The sequence below is a fragment of the Prunus dulcis genome, chromosome 8 (genome assembly GCF_902201215.1).
Source record: "Prunus dulcis chromosome 8, ALMONDv2, whole genome shotgun sequence".
NCBI classification, from domain to species: Eukaryota; Viridiplantae; Streptophyta; class Magnoliopsida; order Rosales; family Rosaceae; genus Prunus; species Prunus dulcis.
Window position 1 is genome coordinate 6,270,397 of NC_047657.1, and position 21,413 is coordinate 6,291,809.

The 21,413-nt window shown below is 38.5% G+C and overlaps 1 protein-coding gene across 1 annotated transcript; it reads left to right on the top strand.

The window, feature by feature from the left end:
* The first annotated feature begins 16,614 nt into the window (after positions 1–16,614).
* LOC117638133 (NAC domain-containing protein 30) lies at positions 16,615–19,839 on the top strand. Its single transcript, XM_034373241.1, has 4 exons — positions 16,615–16,686; positions 17,981–18,166; positions 18,702–18,973; positions 19,346–19,839. Exons 2-4 carry the CDS (start codon positions 18,004–18,006, stop codon positions 19,829–19,831), a joined length of 921 nt encoding a protein of 306 aa, XP_034229132.1. The 5' UTR covers positions 16,615–16,686; positions 17,981–18,003; the 3' UTR covers positions 19,832–19,839.
* Positions 19,840–21,413: the final 1,574 nt, after the last annotated feature.

Below are 21,413 nucleotides of genomic sequence, written 5' to 3' on the forward strand. Positions count from 1 at the left end.
CACATCGAAAACGGACCATAGAAAGGTCTAACAGTCTTTATAAAAGGAAGTATTTTTCACTTAAAATCGTAACTTGAATCTCCTTAATACTCAAGTACAGTACTTTTGGTAACCTTTTTTTTTAAGAAAAAAGACTGAATTAGGCATTGGATGGTAGTTGGTGGGCCCACTACCTCTTTAGTGACCGTCTTCTATTTCTTTTTCAGCAATAGAAGCTAGCAATGCCCCTACTTGGCCACTCCAAGTAGACACAAGATATACACAAGCGCAACATCCTAACCAAGTTCGTCCTTGAGAAAGGGTTGAATTGGTTTGTCCCCACTCTGATTGGTTGAATGATTTTTACGCATTAACATAAATTATGGAAACAACTGAGAATCTACGAAATGTATGGTTCTAATAATTGATATACCAAACCCATTAAGGAGAAGTGAGAATTGTTTGTAAGATTTGCTCTTCATTGTATTTCAATGATATGTAATTTTATTTTTTGAGTCTTAGTTCATAGAACATTTATCCTTTGCAGAAAATTTATCTAAATTAGGAATTATGGAAACCTTTAGCAAATAAATAAATGAATACAATGCTTCTCATAGCTACTAAAATTCCATAATGTTCGAATCGTTAAATGATTTTATAATATATATATTTTTTGGGTAAGGATATAATCTCTAAATTGAAACTTAAAAATAGACAATTTAGATAATTCAACCAAGTGGGTTGCACAAGTGATCTTCATCTTCAAATGAGTGACAGTTTTATATAAAAGCCAAACAAATCTTAGAAAACAAAATTTCCAGGGGATCATCATCTTTAACCTTTTATCCACCTTGCAGTTGGAATAGCTAGGGAACTACTTGAGCTGGCTTGCAAGTGGAAAGAAAGTAGCATCTGACTTGTATACTATGGTTGGTTGCTATATCACACCCAAGGAAGATGAATGTTGTCTCTTGTAAATAATTTTATACGTTTAAAAAAGGAGGATCGTATAGGAACAAGAACAGACAAACGGATTAGAACCCAACGGGTAATCATTAAGCCTTCCATGTCTCATACCACATTTAGGGAAATATAAAAAGGACAACTTGGGTGTGTGAGGAGACATGTCATTATCAATCTTTGCAAAGCCTCTCTCTCTCTCTCTCTCTCTCTCTCTCTCTCTCTCTCTCTCTCTTCTTGAGCATGTTTAAGTCATTTTCAAGCTTGGTCGTTTAACCTCTCTCTCTTGGCTAGTTAGCTAGCTATGTGTAGGTTCTAGAATGTTTGTTGAATAGAATAGATGGGGATATTATGAGGAGGATTGAAAATGTTGCTATTAAATACATTAATGTATGTGGGACGCAGCAAATAACAAGTCCCACAAACCGCCCCAAAACATCCAACTTGCTTTGTTTGCACTATTTCTGTTTGCTAAAGCAACCCCACCAACCACTCTTTACAATTGAGTTATTGTATCATCAAGTTTATGTTTACCCCATAATCGTTTTGAGTACAAGCAATAAAAAGGAGGATTTTTTATACAGACACAATTATGATACCGTAGGAATTCGAACCTATGACTTCTTATTATCAAGTTAAGATCCTTTTTAATTGGGCTAGACCACGTTATTCTCAGGTTTCTAATGACAAAATTTTGTTGTGTATTGAAAACGATCACATGAGACTTTTGACATATTGATAATACACTTATTGCTATAAATAATAATAATAATTAGTATTATACTAAATGTGTACTTGTTTCTTCCACATTAATTGTCCAACAGTTTTTGAATGTTAACGTTTTAAATTATTTCCGAGACTACGAACTACTAAACTAAACTTTTTTCAGCCCCAATGAATTTGAGACCAACAAATTAAAGATCAAACCTTTTTCCAAATAATAATAATAATAATAAAAATAGTCTAAGACCCAAACAATAGAGGCGCCAAAATAATAACAAAATTGAATCTTTCCAAAGTCATATACTGTTGGTTACTACTATTTTTGTGAAATGAGTCGTAGGATGAGGTAAGTGGTACACCGACTGACCATGATAGAGGCATTTCCGCCACCGGCCATGAAGCAGACCTCTTCAAATTGATCGATCCATTTTCAGACTTAATGCGTTTAGTACTGTAAATCAAGAATCCCATCAATTCAGTGTTGATACAAATGTCATAGATGGTGTTTGACTCATTATGAGCCCTCACTAAATCTAGTGATACCGATCAACTCTCTACTTTGTTGGAAGATGTACTAAATTTGATTCTATGATAATCGTTGCATAAAAAAATTGAAAAAGGTATGTGAACTTGTCAAAGAGATATCCGTCCACTGATAAATAATTAAGCCCTGCTAACCTAGATGGGGATAGGGTATGAATTTTTTTTAATTATAAATTAAATCTTATTAGAATCGTCAAATAGTTTTGAATTGGACCACAGTATTGGAGAAAGGCTATGTGCGTCTTGAGTCCAACATCCACACGTGCTTTTACGTCACTTGAGATGAGTCGTCTCTATATATTTGATTTGTGTGTGGTGCCATATGAGAAGATGTGTTGAGAATTTATTCTTTCTTAGGAACCAAAAACCTTACATTCGCAACTATAATGTACTAATTATATGTCCCTCATTTGGGACTCTTTTACCATACAAATACAGGTACTGGCATAGGGTTTATGTGCATTAGACACACATTTACCAAAAAGGGACTCTTAGAAATTCTCATAATTGGCTAGGCCGACTTTCAGTATTTTCAATTCAGTGATGAAATCCATGAAAGATCTGCCACCATGATTGCCATTGTTGTTTTGCACTCATAATTAAGGACTAATGAGTGATTCCTCCTTGTACCTAATGGTTATAGATAGCTTGTTCACACACAAGACAAAGGTGATGGGAGGTCACTTGAGCCATCCACATGCTTTTTTTCTCTCTTGATTACATTTTCCATGCATGCGTTTCTTTGTAGCATGAAGCATGCATAGTACCAACAAAATTAATTCTAGAAACGTGTCTAATTAAGCTAAAATTATTTTTTAAATCATTATTATTATTTTAGTTAATATTTTTCAGGTACATTTTTTTTTTTTTTTTGAGAAAGCGATAATTTTTTCAGTTATCTTTTAGTAAATTTGTAGGAAAAATAGAAAAAGAAGAACAATATAAAAATCTATTATTAGATTAACGTTAATTTCATGGAGAACTCATGTTCTCATGAGTCCTGACCCATCAGCATGCCCTTTCTTTCTTTCCTTGTTTTATTATTTTATTTTTTCTAAAAGAAAAAAAATATATGCTTCATTCACTTTGTATATTTGCGCTTTTTCTTTTGCAATGACACAGTAGTCATGAGAACGGTCACTCTCAGACTTTTACTTAAACAGAAGAATCTAGCATGAGATCCTATGTAGAAAACCTTTCTTGATTACACGCCATCTATCATAAAGTTATCTTTAATTATCTGTCAACTTTTAGTAATTAATTTTTTTTCTAATACTTAGAACATAAATCTTCACCACACATATGTCATGCGGAATTGTTAATCTTTTAAATAACTATTTAAAGATCATCTAAAATATATATATATATATATATATATCAATCAAATTACACATTGTTTAGTTATCCATATATATCGAACAAATTGATGATTTTGGGTGCAATTAAGATCATGATGAATTATTCATTTAGTTGATACATATGGGATGACTAAATGGTTGCAAATTTGATTTTTTTTTTTTTTTCTGTGCATAGATGATCTTGAAATAGTGATTTAAGATGAATAGTTCCGATTATAACATGTGTATCGTGAAGAATCAAAATGGAGTGGCTAAATAGATGTACCCCCAAAGTGCACCTAACTATTGTCCTTAAAAAATGATTATTTGCTAATACTATAGTATATATATTGCACTAGCACTGGTCTTTGTCTTGTTTCTCTTAATAGCTTTGATTGTTCCATTGTTTTATTATCTCAAGTTGACAAGTCTAGTTCCAAACGAAATGATTAGGGGTGGTCAATTAATTTAAGCAATTAATCCTGCTATATAGCTTCTGCTAATGACGATGAAAGCAATTTCTAAGCAACGAGATAAGAATGATCATCTAGTATACCATGTTCGATGGAGAGTATTATATATGAACGGAAAAATCACACACTATGTTATAAAATAGAGAGTATGGGAAAGTCGGTAGATATCATAAGATCTTGTTGACTTCAAATTTCTCTAGCATCAAGCAGAAGGAAGGACATTGTCTTGGATGCGAGCATACCACTGTTAGTAGTATGTAGTGCAGAGAGCCTAATAAAAAGATGAATAATTAATAACTTGCGCCTCAAGTAACCTAATTTCGAACCAGACACTAGTACGATTTAATATTTGCGCGACGAAAGTTTGCGCGACGAACAAAACTTCGTCGCGCAAAAAACATTGATGCGACGAAAAAAAAATTCCGACGCACAAAGAACACAAAACTAGCGCGACAAACATATTCGTCGCGCATAAAACATTGATGCGACGAAAACAAAATTCGGTCGCACAAAGAACACAAAACTAGCGCGACAAAAGCATTCGTCGCGCAAAAAATCTATGCGCGACTTAAATTTAATTTCGTCGCGCATAAGTAATGCATTGGCGCCAAAATCTTGCGCCACGACAACAATCGTCGCCCGTGGACATATTGCGCGACAATTACAATCCTTCGTCGCGTAAAGATGGACAGAAAATTGGCGCGCTTTTTCGGCGGGGGGAAAAAACTTGCGCGACGAGAGACAGCTTAGCGCGACGAAAATTACCGTCGCGTAAGAAAACTAGGGTTACTTATTTTTGGCGCCAAAATGAAGGGTGGATAACTTTTTTTGCGCGACGGATTCAGATTTCGTCGCGAAATGTATTATGCCGGTGCGATTTTGCGAGACGAAATTTTCCACCTTGCGCGACGAAATTTATGATTTGCGCGACGATATTTTTGTGCGACGGAAAATGTGTGTCGTCGCGCAAAAAAGCAGATGTCGGCACAGAAATGCGCGACGGAAATGTTGTTTTGTGCGACGGAAAAGTGCCCTTTTGCGACGGCAATTTGCGCGACGAAATTTCTTCTCCTTCGTCGCGCAAAGTTCTTCTTCTTCATATTAGTATCTGCCATTGCAGAGGCAGAATGCAGAAATTGCATTCTGCCTCTCTCTCACTCCCCTTGCCGCTGCTCTGCTGTGAATTCAGTACGTTCGTTCATTGGGTATGTATTTTTGATAGTTAGTTTAAATGTATTAATGTAAATTCGTACTAACGCTATTAATTTTGTTCTCGTTAGGGGTATCTGTGATTAGTGATTAGTGATTAGTGGAGAACGATTGAGAAGGTATGTTATTGTAAAAGTTTGTTTGTTATGTTTGTAATTTTTTTGTGAAGTTATATGTGTATAATGTTGTGAAATTGTGCGTGACGTAGCACAATGTGTTGTGATGTACGAAGTTAATTGAAATTAACTTCGTACTTTTATTTTTATGTTTAGTAACACGAAGTTTCCCGTTCGAGATTAGTTGGATTTCGTGCATGGATGCGTAAGGCATGACTGCGGTCCAATTAATTCTTGAATTGTCCCATTATTTGGACAGTTTGGTAATGCATAGTGTTGTCACATAATCTTCGGCTACAGGATTAGGTTTCGATTGTGGAGATTTCGGTGTCATCTCGGTACGTTCTTCGGGTGGTACGTAGGTATTTATACCTATGGCCACTTCAAGAACTGTGTCGAGATGCTGCCGAAATTAATCCACGTCGAAATCTAATCTCATGTAGCCGTAGGTTACGTGACAGGACTATGCATTCCCGAATGGGATAGGGCCCTTACCGGAGGCATAAGGTGACATTATAACTTCGTATGAAGTTGTTGTGATTGTTGTGTCGTGATTGTGGTTTCAGGAATTATGAGCAGAAGGTGGATACAGAACCCGAATAGATGCGCAGACGAATACTTGGATGGAATCGAGGAATTTATTGAGTTTGCACGTAGACACAACCCGAGTGCAACTAGAATCCGTTGTCCTTGTAGGAGGTGTAACAACACGTTGTGGGAGACAATTGAAAATGTTGGATTTCATTTAGTAAGGAATGGAATGATTGAAACATATAGCATTTGGAATCTTCACGGCGAACAAGTAGACCATGCTTCGTCTTCAAATGCCCCAAGAGTGGACAATGTTGAACCTATTGTGGATCCTAATGATCAAGTCATGGGTATTATACAGGATGCTTTTCCATTCGCATCGACCAACATCAATCAGGAAGGGGAAGATGACGTGCCTACACCAATAGACAGTGCGGAGTTTGAACAGTATGAAAAACTGTTAAAAAATGCCAACCAAGAGTTATACCCGGGGTGCGAGAGCTTTTCCGTTCTCACTGCCATTGTGGAGCTAATGCACGGAAAAATAAAGTATCGTATGTCGAACTTGTGTTTCGATTACTTTTTGGGGGTTTTCAAGAGAATGCTTCCGACGGACAATTGTTTGTCGAAAGATCATAAACATGCACAGAAGGTGTTGCATGGTCTTGGATTGGGTTATGAAAAAATCCACGCTTGCAAAAACAATTGCATGTTATTCTACAAAGAGCATGAAACGTTGGATACATGCCCTATATGTAATGAGTCGAGGTTCAAAATGACATCCCAGAATAGAACAACTAAGATACCACAAAAAGTCATGCGTTATCTGCCCCTTAAACCTAGGTTGCAGCGATTGTATATGTCGACGCATACTGCCACAGACATGAGATGGCATAAGGAAAAACGGGTAGACGATGATGTGATGCGGCATCCTGCAGATGGGGAGGCATGGAAAGAGTTCGATCGAACGCTCCCCGAGTTTGCTGCTGATCCCCGAAATGTTAGATTGGGACTTGCCACTGACGGATTCAATCCGTATGGGGTTCTAAACCAACACCACAGCACTTGGCCGATTTTCGCATTCCCATATAATTTGCCGCCTTGGAAATGCATGAAAAAAGAATACATGATGATGACTGTTTTGATAACTGAGGATCCGGGCAGGTCAATTGATGTGTACTTAAGGCCGCTGGTTGATGAGCTGAAGGATTTATGGACAAACGGTGTTCGCACGTTCGATAAATCAACTGGGAGGATGTTCACTTTGAGAGCAGCAGTTATGTGGACTGTGAATGATTTTCCAGCATATGCAATGGTTTCTGGGTGGAGCACAAAGGGTTATATGGCATGTCCTGTATGCAAGGAAGATGTAACTTCTGGTTGGCACGCGGAAAAGTTTGTTACCTTGGTCATCGGAGATGGTTGCCATGGGACCACGAGTGGCGAGAAAAAGATAAAGAGTTCGACGGGAACACAGAGCGTCGCCTCAGACCTAGAGAATGGTCCGGTGATGAGATCTTGGAACAGCTGAACCGTTTGGATTTTGCTCCGTTCGGGAAAACAGTTAGTCGGACCAGACCTTCTACCCATTTGAACTGGACGCACAAGCCTATGTTTTTTGAGCTCCCATATTGGTCGAAACTGAAATTGAGGCACAATCTAGATGTCATGCATGTTGAGAAAAATGTATTCGACACATTGGTGGGCACGATTCTAGATATCGAGGGGAAGACGAAGGACACGATCAAAGCTCGGCTTGATTTGGAAAGAATGGGCATACGAAGGGGTTTATGGATGAATAGGGACAGTGATAAAGCTAGAAGGGATCTTGCATTCTTTTCTATGAAACCGAATGACAAAAAAGAGTTTCTAAAGTTTGTATCGTCTGTCAAATTTCCCGATGGGTATGCTTCTAATATCGCACGTTGCGTGAATGTCGATGGGGGTAAATTTACTGGACTTAAGAGCCATGACTGCCATGTGTTTATGCAACGCCTACTTCCTGTGGGTATTCGACACCTACTGCCGGAAGATGTGGTGAAGCCAATCATCTTGTTATCCAGATTTTTTTCCCAACTGACGGCAAAAACATTGCGAAGGACAGACATGTTTCAGTTGCGCCATGACATTGTCCAAGTCCTATGCAAGTTTGAGATGATATTTCCTCCAGCTTTCTTCACAAGTATGATGCACGTGATGGTTCACTTGCCAGAAGAGGCATTGCTTGCTGGTCCTGTCAACTATCGCTGGATGTATCCAATAGAAAGGTATATAATCCTTTTCGTTTGTGTATGCATCATTATCACAGGCTTGCTAATTTGTATCATATCTTTTTATTTTGACAGGCTTCTCGGAGAGCTGAAAAAAAGTGTACGTAACAGGGCGAAGCCCGAAGGATCAATTGTAGAGGCTTGGGTTCAATATGAGTCGCTTACTTTCTGTGGAATGTATTTACAAGATGTGGAGACGGCTTTCAATCGTCCTCAGCGTAATAACGACGGAGGTATGAGAAAGGAAAAACTTTCTGTTTTTGCCCAAAGCGCACGGCCCTTTGGAGATCCTGGACGAGGGGAGTCGTTTTCTAGAAATGACATGGAAGTAGCGCATTGGTTCGTACTGAACAATTGTGATGAGATAATGGCATACTTAGATGAGCATGAAGAGATGATGAAGCGAGAACATCCATCACATTTAGTTGCCCAGAAACAACGTGAATTATTTCCACAATGGTTTTTGGAATCTGTAAGTTATAAGTGTTTTGTATTTGACAAATATAAATTGTAGTATTTAATTTTATCAGACTAACATGTGAATGGTTTTCTATTATATTAGGTGAATAAGTTGAAATCATCGAATTCCCCCACTTACAGTGATGAGTTATATAACTTGGCCCTCGGCCCGATTCGAGCTGAATTGTTTTCGGGTTGTTATATTAACGGTGTTAAATTTTTGGGGGCTGCACGAGATGACAAGTTGTGTACGCAAAACAGCGGTGTCCATGTCCCAGGTGGAGGCGAAAGTACAAACATTGATTTCTATGGCAAACTCACAAATGTCGTGCAATTGCTTTACAAAGATCGATACCAAGTCATCATGTTTAAGTGTCGATGGTTCGATACCAACCCAAATAGGGCGGGCAGTGTTAAAATCGACCATGGAGTACTATCTGTGAACATTAACAGAACTTGGTATGATGACGACCCTTACATTTTGGCGAACATGGCAACACAAATTGTGTATCTAGATGACCCTAAAGCCGGGAGCAGTTGGAAAGTTGTTCAGAAGATGGATCATAGGAACGTGTATGCTATACCAGAACTAGACCCAACTGACAACGACGTCGACAATGTGGCTGACCAACGTTTAGAATCATCAATGGAAATTGATGCGGAAACACTTCGAGATACACATGTTATACAAGAACCGTTTCAAATCCAAGGAGTGTCTTCAATTGAAATACCGATTCAGTCAATTACAATTGACCTCGGGGATCTTCCAAGATTCGATGTTGCAGTGGGCATGAGCAGCGAAGATGATGTAGTTATAGTAGACGAGGAGGAGGAGGATTGGGAGACCGAAAGTGATGATAGCGACGATAACGAAAGTTATTATAGTTCAGATGATGAATAATTACATTTGTTCTAATTTTATTATGTTAGTGTACAGACTTTGTGTAATACAAATGTTTGAATATATATAGTACAAATATCCAAACCTTATATATGTGCACAACTCAAACTTTATTCAAATAAATTTAGTTATAACACATTTGTAAATCAATATATCCAAACCCTTTTAATAATCATTTTTAATTTTTGTTTTTGACAAAACACATTTATAAAATGAAAATGATACAAAATTTGTTATAAAACATTGATTGATCAATAAATATATCCAATCATTTTTATACAAAGTATGAAAACTATTGACAATAAACATTTTTCAAAACTGAAAACCCTTGCGCGACGAAGTGTTTGCGCGACGGAGGAAAACTCGTCGTGCAAAGTTTGCGCGACTCAAAATACACTAGTCGCGTGAAGTTAATTAATTGCGCGACAAAGAGTCCCCCGTCACGCGCTAAAGTTTGCGCGACGATAAACATATGTTCGTCGCGCAATATATATTATTTTATAATATATATTATATATACACATATATATTTGAAATTGACGATCGAGTTAGAGTATTGTTTCATATAGGGTCCTGGAGTGTGGGTGTAAAAATTCATCAAAATCGGAGTTAAAATAACCGTTAAATCATGAGTTATCATTTATAACCGTTCAAAAGTTTTGTCCCGTTACTTGATCTCTGAATGTTTTTTTTTTTTCGATTTTTGGGGTCTAAGATCTCGAAGTACAAATAAACGAGTTTGACGGCTGGATTGCTGAAACAACTTTCGTAGAATGCGTTTGGCATAGCAACCATATATTCACAAACAATAACTAGTTTACTTATACATTCGTTAAACATAACATAACATGATGTCATATCACCCTAGTGTAAACATCTGAAATTGAAGATCAAATTGACCAATTGTATTCATATAGGGTAAAGAAAAGTAGCTGCAAAAAATTACACAAATCAGAGCTAAAATAACCGTTAAATCTTGACTTTTCATTTACAACCGTCGACAAGTTTCGTCCTGTTACTCTATCTCTGAATGTTTGTTTTTTTCGATTTTTGGCATATACGATCTCGAAGTGTAAAAAAACAATTTTGGCGGTTGGATCATGAAAACTAGTTTCGGGTTTAGGGTTTCTGCGGTTTAGGGTTTAGGGTTTAGGGTTTACGGTTCATGGTTTGCGCGACGAATAACCGTGTTTGGTCGCACAAAGTGTGTATACTTCGTCGCGCAATATAGCCACAACTTTCACATTTCAGTCTCTCCCTCCTCGGATACTTAGCGAAATTTTTTTTTGGAAGGTTTTGCGCGACGCTGTACGTATGCGTCGCGCAAGAGTTCAATCTCGCCTAAACCCTAAACCCTAAACCCTAAACCCCAATTTTTTGGCGGACTGCCAACATTGCGCGACGAAAACATATGTTGCGTCGCGCAAGAATTCAATCTAGCCCGCGAAACCCTAAACCCCAAATTTTTGGCGGACTGCCAACATTGCGCGACGAAAATTAAGCCTGCGTCGCGCAAGAATTCAATCTCGCCCGCGAAACCCTAAACCCCAAATTTTTAGGCGGACTGCCAACATTGCGCGACGAAAGTCATTTCTGCGTCGCGCAAGAATTCAATCTCGCCCGCGAAACCCTAAACCCCAAATTTTTAGGCGGACTGCCAACATTGCGCGACGAAGTTAGTAATTTCTGCGTCGCGCAAAAACTATATTTTAACATTGCGCGACGGAAGATATATTTTTTTCGTCGCGCATGGGTCATTTAAAATTTCTTGCGCGACGAAACCTCTTGTTCGTCGCGCAAAATCGAATAAAATTTCAGAAACCACGCGATGGCCTCCTTCTTCCCCAGTTTCTGAAAATCCTCAGCTCCGCCGTCTCTCTCCCCGCCGCCGCCGCTGCCTCCTACCCCGGTGGAATTGGACCGCGCCCGCGACGAAGGTGGTACCCCCGAGCTCCCCCGCCGTCACCGTCGAGCCAGCCGCCGCGTTTTCTTCGGTTTTGGCCGAATCTCCTCCGCCGTGATTCTCCCTCCTCCGGCGACCAATTCCGCCACCTCAGGTATGGTTTCTGTCCTATTTTTCATGCTTTAGCTGAATGTTGGGTAGGATTTGTGAATTTGTTGCACTAGGCCGCTTAATTTGAAACCCTAAGTTTTGGCCGGATTTTGATTTTCAATTCCGGCCACTTCCGGCCATTTTTCGGGGTATGCCCGAGAACAAAAGTGGCTCCAATTGATGTTTTGAACCTAGGGTAGGAACCTTGGCCCTTAGTTTTAAGAATTTTCCGGCGATTGGTATCGCTTTGGACACCCGCTGGAGGCGGCGCGTGGGGCGGCGCGTGGCTGACTGCCGCCACCTGAATTAGGTCCTACTGCAATCCTGTAGTTGTCACGAGCGCATAGGTGTTTTCGGATTGGAATTTGGTTACCGTTTGCGTCTCGAATGGATTTTGCCGATTGTGCGATTTCCGGGGTTGTTATGTTCGGACCGTTGGATCGAACTCAAACTCACGTATGGTGTACCTTGTATTTCTTGGATCGTCTACGATTCGACGGATCGTGGATCGGAGTCCCGGATACTCCGAACTCGCAAACCCTAGGTCAATAATGTGAATAAAATTGTATGTGTTTTCATATATTTGTATATTTTATTAATTTGTATGTGTATTAATGAAATTGTGCAGATGTCAGACCTGATTACACGTCGTAGGGCGGTGACGACCACGCAGGGTTCGGAGCCCCCGACTCAGCTGACAGCTGCTGCCACTGCTGCAGCATCTGCTGCCACTGCGCCAGCATTGATGGACCACTTGGCAGTTGGACCTGCGGGGTCCCAGGCGCCTGCCTCATCAGCGTCATCAGTGGCGCAGCCTGTTAGCGCCAGGCGGCGTCATCGGCCCGCCAGCACCACCGACGCCACATCCACTGATGCGTCGGGGTCACAGCCAGGTATAGTTTTCCTTTTTCTCCATTTAATTTTATTGTTATTTCTTGTTTTTGTGTGTGTGTGTGTGTATTTGATTGTTCAATTTGTTTTTTATTTAACATTCATGTCATCCTTCTTTGCAGCCAAGAAGAACACCCGAGGGCCGTGTCGGCAGTTGAAGACGGCGAAGGTCACCCGGGTGACCAACAGTCGTATTAACATCGGATACGACGAGCGACATCGGGCTGCACCGACGGCGGAGTTGCATAGCTCCTTGGCCCACGACATTGGTCATGTCATTCGGAGCTATTGCCCGATGCAATGGAAGTCTTGGAAGGTGATGCCTGACGAGACCAAGACTGAGGTTCGCGGCCAGTTGTCGGTATGTAGGCCTTTTCATTCTTTTTCTTTCAAACGTTAAATTTATATTATTTAAATGTATGTAATTAATTTATTGCAGACAAACTACAACTTGGAGGACCTTGATGAAGAGTCGTTGGCGTACGTCAACAGACTCTTCTCTGAGAGGTACAAGCAATGGAAGAGCGACTTGCACCACCATTTTGAGGCGTTCGATGATCCGCAAGTCGCCCTTCAAGAGGGGTGCCCGAAAGAGCTTGAGGGGCGGGAGGATAGTTGGGCGTGGCTCTGCGCTCATTTTCAGGCGCCCGCTTTTGTGGTAATTTTTTATATTTATTTTTATTTTCTTACTAATGTTTATTTACTTTTTTATATTTAATTTAAATTTCAACTAATACATTTTATTTTTTGTATAACAGAATAAAGCCAAAGTCAATAAGGGCAATAGGAAGAAGAAGACTCTTCTCCATCATTCGGGTTCCAGGCCCTTCTCCTATAGGATGGATGCCCGGCGTCAGGTAATAATAAAATAATTTTTTTTAATTTTTAATTTTTAATTATTCTTAATTTATTTTTTCGTTCTAATATTTTTCTTCTTTTGTTCAATTTAGGGAGGGTCCAAATTCCCAGAGATCGACGTATTTGGCGACGTTTATGTTCGACCTGGGAATGAATTGGCCGAGTCCCTTCATGTAAGTGTTATTTATTTTTAATTCTTATGTTACGCATTCAACTTTAAAGGTTATTATATGAATGTTTGAATTTATATTTTATGTTATGCTAAACAGACGACGATGGTGGAGAGGAGCCAGTTGGTTCTTCAGGAGTCCGCCTCCCAACTTCCTCCCGATACTCCGATCGAGTCTGTGGATCCTCCACAGGATGCTGGGTTTCAGATCTTGACGGAGACATTGGATCAGACTCTAGGGAGGAGACCGGGGACATATTGTCGAGGGATGGGGAATGCCAGGCGGAGGGAACCCAGACCCCGTTCATCAGCGCAGTCAAACAGTCAGGTCACTGCTTTGACAGCAGAGGTGGCCACTCTTCGGAGCCAGATGTCGGTCATTCTGCAGTCCCTCGTACAATCCGGCATTCCAGTCCCAAATTTTAATGTGCCGACCTCCCAGCCCGTCCATCCCGAGCATCCCCACCAGATGCCGGCCCGTGTAGATCCCCAGACCTCTGAACCGCATGTGCCAGACGATAATGTAGATTTTGGAACATTATTCGATTAGTTTTTTTTATTTTCGTAATTATTTTTTAAATCTTTCTCTTGTAGCATACATTTATTTTATATAATAAATTTGTTATTTACATAAATTTTTTTATGATTAAAATTTCAATTTATTACCCCAAAAAAAAAAACCAAATTTATTTTTTTATAAAATAAAACAAAAGTAATATTATTATTATTATATATTAATTTATATATATTAATTTTGCGCGACGAACAATTTGTCGTCGCGCAAATTTATATATCCGAAAAAATAATGTTTTGTTTTTTTATATAAATATAATCATTTGCGCGACGAAATTTTCGTCGTCGCGCAAAATTCTTAGGAACGCATCGCGCGACGCAGTATACTGTCGCGCAAAATTTTACGCGCAAAGATCTTGTCGTCGCGCAGAAGTTGTAGGCACGTAACGCGCGACGTAGTCTAGCGTCGCGCAAAATTTTACGCGCCAATATCTTGTCGTCGCGCAATATTTTTACGAATTGCGCGACGATGGTCTCTTGGTGCCGCAAATGTCTACGAGACGTCCTGCGCGACGAAAACTATTCGCCGTGCATTGTTTTGGCGCGAAGACCATTTCGTCGCGCATAATGGTGTGCGACGAAGAATTTTGTCGTCTCTGAACCTTTTGTGTAACGAAGGGTGAGCGTCGCACTCAATTGCGCGACGCATGGATAAAATCTGTCCCGCAAAGTCTTTCTTCACGACCTTTGCGCGACAGATTACGCGCGACGATTTTTTTGTCGCGCTTTTGTTTGTGCGACAATATGTTAGTTTGTGCGACGAAATTATCTTCGTCGCGCAAATACTAAAATGTAGTGGTGAGACACTGTTGTCTAAGTTGGAGACGACTCATATGGGTACTTTCTATGTCCTAAGATGAATTGGTTTGTAATAATAATTTAATGGTAAACGAATGGAAGATCGCCTTATAGAAAGATAAATAAGATGAAAAACAATTAAAAATTTGGAAGCGGAACAGCTCTGTATTCGGGTTGAGGAGGTGTCAACTTGGATTGAACTGTTGCAGCACGAAATCAGCATAATCACAACCGGGACGGTACGTCAATTCAAAATCACACCAATACAGGTGATAGAGCAATCTTCAAATGGTGTTCAAATCTCTAGAAGTTGGTATTTAGATATCTCTTGAAATGAACATCTGTGTGTAGCATTTAATTTGAGCCCCCTGGTGGCCTTTTCCAACAGAAAAAACAATGTTAATTTAAGAATATTAAGAAGCCATAGCTGTAAAGGGCTCGCAAGCTTTTTTTTATTATCTGAATCAGTGAAAAAAGATTAATTATTTTGCTTGTTCTATGAATTTATATATATTAAATCAACCCAAGACTGATCACGAAGGACTGACAGATTAAGCTATGGCCAAGCCAAACCCTAGTTAATTCTTGTTCCCATAGATATTAATTAATGAATAAGGAAATGGTTAATTAAGCCTTTATCTATATAACCAAACCTTAGTGATCAAAGAGAAGTGATCGTGATGGATGACTTTGGCGGGACTCATCTGCGCAGGGAAAAAGTATAAATATATGAACAAATTAAGAATAAATGATTGGTTCTGTGATATGGACAGGTTGGAAATCTGACATGGCCCTATAGGTGGCAGTAGATGAATGGTGCCAAATGGCAAAGGGCGGCACACCAAACAGATGGGCTGGATAGTGAGAGGAGAGAAGGAAAAAACTTGGCTCCTCAAGATTGAGGAGGAGTTTCTCCTTACAACCAATGTGGTTTTGACGCATGTCAAATTATTGTAATATTTTTCTTCTCTTTTGTAGAAATTTTGTTAATGTTATAGGAATTTGACAAGTGTCAAAATTACATTGGTTGTAAGCAGAAGCTCCTTCTCAATCTTAAGGAGCCAAGCCATGCTTAGAAGAGAACGTGATGATGAATGTCTGTATGAGAGGGTTGGTTAATTTAGTGAAAATTTAATTGTGTTGATTATTTTTAGAAATTATTCTCAAACTAGACAATTCGAATCATTGGACCGCATTGTATATATTTGCATCCAACAATATACAATGCATTTGAATCTCTCTTAATATTTTGTGATGGATGATAAATGCATGACATAGAGTGCGTGAGTGTGAGTTGTTAAAACTTAAAACCTAGTTTAGTTATAAAAAAAACAAGAAAAAAAACTAAAAGTACATATATATTATAATTGAATTGATACATATGGAAAAGCTTAGGGAACAAAATAGCGGTGGGCGGGTGGCGTGAAAACTTGGTGTGACGCCGTCCAAATAAACCTTCCATCTCATTTTCTCAGCTGCCACCCCACGCGCAATCCTCATGTAATCAATACCCTTACCACTCTATCCTCTCTTAATTCCCTCTTCTTCATCTACTCATCTTTTCTTCATCTAAAGCTCCATGCTCCATGCATATAAATACATTTATTAGCCTCTCTTTTTCTTCAACAAAAATTTATGTTCACTGCATTCTTCCTGTCTACCTCCATCCATCTCTCTCTCTCTCTCTCTCTCTCTCTCTCTCTCTCTCTCTCTCTCTCTCTCGATCGACGTCTCTCTGGATCTCGATCTCTCAATCTCTCAGAAACAGAAGCTTCAATCTCCTGATATTTTCTCTTTGGCCAGCGCAAAGGCACACAGCAGCAATACATTTATTTATTTTCCTGTGAGTATTTTTGTGTTTGATATTACATATCATATATATTATACCTACACAGACAGGGGTACTTATAGCTAGGTTATTTTGATAATCTATGTTAATCCTTCTATAGCATGTGTATATATATATATAGCTTAATTATATATGTTCTAGGTATTGCAAATGTTGAATCTCATCATAAAATTTCACATTTTGATTTTGAGTGATGAAATATGCATCAAACATTGGATCATAACTTCTTATTCCAAACTTAATTAGATCTCACCAGGAATCTTCTGCTGGTGTGCGAGAGTTTAATTGACCTCAATTGATTCTGGATTATTATGTGCTGAAATATCAGTTTCTCATATATATATATTTTTTTTGTTCTTCTGGTTTTTTGCTTGAAGAAATAACTATATTGCGTAGGGTGTATGAAATGTTTTAATTTCCAGCACTTAGCCACCACTAAAACTAAGCACTAGCAGGCGGAGGTAGCAGGCCCGGAGTGCACTGCACTCAAAGAAATAGAACATGCTTGTGCCAGCAAAGTCAAGCTTTTCGGCCAACTTTTGTGTTCAATACTTTTCCTAATTACTCCATGCATATGCAACTAATTAAAAAACAATCACTTAATTATGCTTTTTTAGAAGAAGATTTCATTCATATTTCATAAAGCATAAAAGGTATATAAAGACCTGCACGATTACAAGAGTTTCGTTAAAACCTTCTTAGGAAAATCACGTAGGACAAACTCTACAGAAAAAAAGAATCCCATACATGCCATGGATTAACATGAGAGTACGACCCAATCACTTAATTATGCTTACTTATAAGGATAAACCACTATTAATTCGATCATCAGCCATGTTTGTGTGGTGGGCTCCACACTCTTCCTCTGCAAATGCCATGATTGTTTTTGGCAATGTCATAGCCACAAACACATGCAACACCACTAACAACTCCCACAAAAGTGATGAAATTTCCATCATTACTAGCTAGCTTAGCTACTCTATTAGTCTTTTAGAATTCCACTTCAATATCCCTCCAACAGTCAATATTTGTCTCCTCACTTGGCTTTTTCATATGTTAGGCCTAAACCCACAAATTAAAGAAGCTTCAAGCTGCTGTGTGTGGAAGGAAATATATATCACATCATTATTTGTCATTTGATGTGATATTGACGAAAATATATTCAACCACACGTAGAGTCAAAAGCATAATGAAGATGTTCTATATATATATATATATATATATATATATCTCTCTCCCTCACTCCTCTCTCATACTTTTTTTTTTTTTTTCCATACATGATATTCAGGCTCGGAGACCAGAAGATTGTTAATGGATCACATGGAGTCTTGTGTTCCACCAGGTTTTAGATTTCACCCGACAGAAGAAGAACTTGTGGGTTACTACCTGAAAAGAAAGATCAACTCACTACAAATTGATCTGGACGTCATTATTGACATTGACCTGTACAAAATTGAACCATGGGACATACAAGGTACATATATATATATATATACATGAAGATCAAATTAAATTTGATATTTGACCTCGATCGATTAACCTCGATCGATGGATATGGCACAAATTAAATATATATGGACCTAATTAAGTATGTATACGTTCATACTACATTTTAAATTTAGGGTATGACACAATTTGTAGAAAGGAATCATATATACATATGAAAGATGCATTGATATATTTCTGTTAGCAAAAAAAAAAAAAAACATAATGCACTTATTTCCTCTGAATTAGTCAACTTTCATCTTTTTAGTAAGCATCATGCCACACATTTTTCTGCAAGCGCTTTCTTCAAAATAAATAAAAATAATAAAAATGGTTAAATAAAAGAGTTCTTGTACTAAAAAAATAAATAAATAAAAGAGTTATTGACACTATTTCCAAAAGTCATTATGTACTCCTCTTTTCTAAATTTTTTATAAGCGAAAAGTGCAGCTTCTGCCGTATTCTTTTTTTTCATAAATATATAGATACTGAGCTACATGTATCTTATGTATGGTGTGGTGCAGCAAGATGCAAGCTAGGTTACAGTGAACAGAATGAGTGGTACTTCTTCAGTCACAAAGACAAGAAGTACCCGACCGGAACTCGGACAAATAGAGCCACGGCTGCCGGATTCTGGAAGGCAACAGGAAGGGACAAGGCAGTGCTTTCAAAGAACAACATTATAGGAATGAGGAAAACCCTTGTGTTCTACAAAGGACGAGCACCTAACGGGAACAAAACTGACTGGATCATGCATGAATATCGCCTCCAAACATCTGAACATGCACCCCCTCAGGCAAGTTCAATATCCCATCAACTCCCCTAAATATATAATGTAACTAATTTAATTGATTTCTAATGGACTAGTACTTGTATTAGACACTAATTCATAATATTTTGCCAAGACTAGGAGAGAAAAGAAGTCCAATAACATATATTTATTCTTGAAAGTGGACTAGTGTAGTAGTGGAGTATGGTGACGTGGTATAGTTTCTACGTGTTATAATATAAGCGGATATTTTTTGATATTATTCCCTAAAAGCAGAAAATTTTAACAATATCGTCAACTCATATTATGGTCGTACTACAATATCATACATATATTTCTCTATTTATGAAAATTAATTTATAATCAAGCCACTAATCCGGCGTGGTGGTGACAATGCAGGAAGAAGGATGGGTTGTATGCCGGGCATTCAAGAAGCCAAGCCCTAGCCACAGGCAAGGTTTTGAAGCATTGAAGCATGCTTACTATATCAGAGAACATAACAGCCATGCTTCATCTTCAAATTTTGGGAGTGAGATGCATATGGTGAACCCGAGCCAAGGTTTTCAATATCAATCCTTTGGTTTGGATCAGCAAGATCATCTCATTTCAAATCATATTTTCATGGGCAACCAACTCACAGAACTTCCTCAACTAGAGAGCCCAAGCATTTCAACAAGCTTGGCCAACAAACAAGGTGTGCATGAGCAGCAAAACAATAATATAACCACTGAACACTATGACGACCGAAGGTGCAACATGAATAGCAGTGATCAGCACATAGATTGGAGAAATTTGGACAGCTTACTTGAAGTGCCATTGATACCCCAAAATTATGAGCAAGAAGCTCAAAACCACCATCTTCTTGGATGCTTTCCTGACTTGTAACGAGAAGATCCATGGTCTCATCAGCAAATTCTTGATAAGTTGATGGATCAATCTCTTTTTTTCTTTTTTTTTTTCTTTCTTTTTTCTTAAAAAAAAAAGAAGAGAAAAGAAATACATGTATGTATTTATGTAAGCTGATGAATTCATCCTCCTAATAATCCAACCCATGTCTAGTCTCAGGACAAGGTTAAAGCTATATGTCGAAGTGCTTGGGCCTCAGTTTTACTATAGGGCAAATATGGCTGGAGGTGGATTAATGGGCATTGAATATGAGCCCAGCCACCGCTACTTCTCATCTCCCCCCTTAAATACCCTTTTCGGCTGCCAAGACCCATTTTTATTTGTTTTTGGCAAACAATTGTTTTTGGTGATTGTAGTTTGTCACTTCTACTATTTTGGTCCCTATTGTTTCAATTTGATCAATTTGTCCATGTAATTTTCAATTTAAGCAATACAAGCCCGTTGTTAAGGGGCATTTCGGTCCAAAAACAAAGGTAACCAAAAAAGTAACCAAAACTCAAAAACCAAACCAATAATAAAATAACAAAAAGTTTTTTAAAAAGTAACCAAAAATAAAAAGAACCCAGATTACCGACCTGCCGCTATTATCCTTTTAGCCTTTTTCTAAAGGCTATCATGTGGAGGGTGGCTACATACAAGTATAGCCAAAACAAGATGAGACCCACCCCGACCCCAACCTAGCCTCGCAACCTCCCCCGTCCCATTCCCCACCCACATCCACCTCATGATAGGACCCGTCTTGAATTTCTCGAAATTCGTGACGAATTTTGTGATTTTTTCGACATCCACCCGATGCCCCAATAGAAAAATAAAAGTAAAGAAAAGCCCCAATTTAACTTTACATCCAGGAAAAGAAAAGCCCACTTAATAATTTTTTCTGTAAGATGTTGGTGGATTTTTTATTACGACAATTTGTATAAATAAACGGTTGTGGTAAATGCAATTTACCACTTCGTTATTTAGAATGTAGCGCAGGTTGTTTTACTAACCACGTTAGTTTCTTCACTTATAGCGCCGTATTATATTATTTTTTCCACGTTGTTAAATGAAAAATACCGTTGTCTATATTCTTTTTATATGACTGTCCTTCTCTGACTATCGTCGTCTTAAATTTGGATTTTGGTAGCCTACGACGGTAGATCAACAAAATGACAAGTATGAAGTAAAACTACTATGATTTATATAGAAAACTATCATATGAAATATAATTTTAGGCTTTTTTACCAAATGAAATCGTCAGAGAAATGAAAACGAGATCCCAAGAGATATGAAATCTTATCAGTAGGAGCTATATTCCTCATCACAATCTAACCACCAACATGAGAAAGACAATATTTTTGAAGTTGATGATGTTTGTGTCAATAATGTTTTGGACCTTTAGAGAGGTGAGAGAGACACAAACACATCAACTTCCAAATTATTGCTTCCCACCCAAATCCGGACCTTCAGAGAGGTAGAGAGAACCAAGGGCGTATGCGACTTCAGTTAGAGTTGGAACTCTAATAAAAAAGTAAAAGTGAAGAAAAGCCCCAATTTATCTTTACATCAAGGGGTTTATTCG

What these genes read in the sequence shown, in the direction of transcription:
- LOC117638133 (XM_034373241.1), top strand. Translation starts at nt 18,004, where the DNA reads ATGGATCACATGGAGTCTTGTGTTCCACCAGGTTTTAGATTTCACCCG. An exon ending in TGAACCATGGGACATACAAG is followed by an intron (nt 18,167 to 18,701) that starts GTACATATATAT and finishes GGTGTGGTGCAG; the next exon opens with CAAGATGCAAGCTAGGTTAC. An exon ending in CTGAACATGCACCCCCTCAG is followed by an intron (nt 18,974 to 19,345) that starts GCAAGTTCAATA and finishes GTGACAATGCAG; the next exon opens with GAAGAAGGATGGGTTGTATG.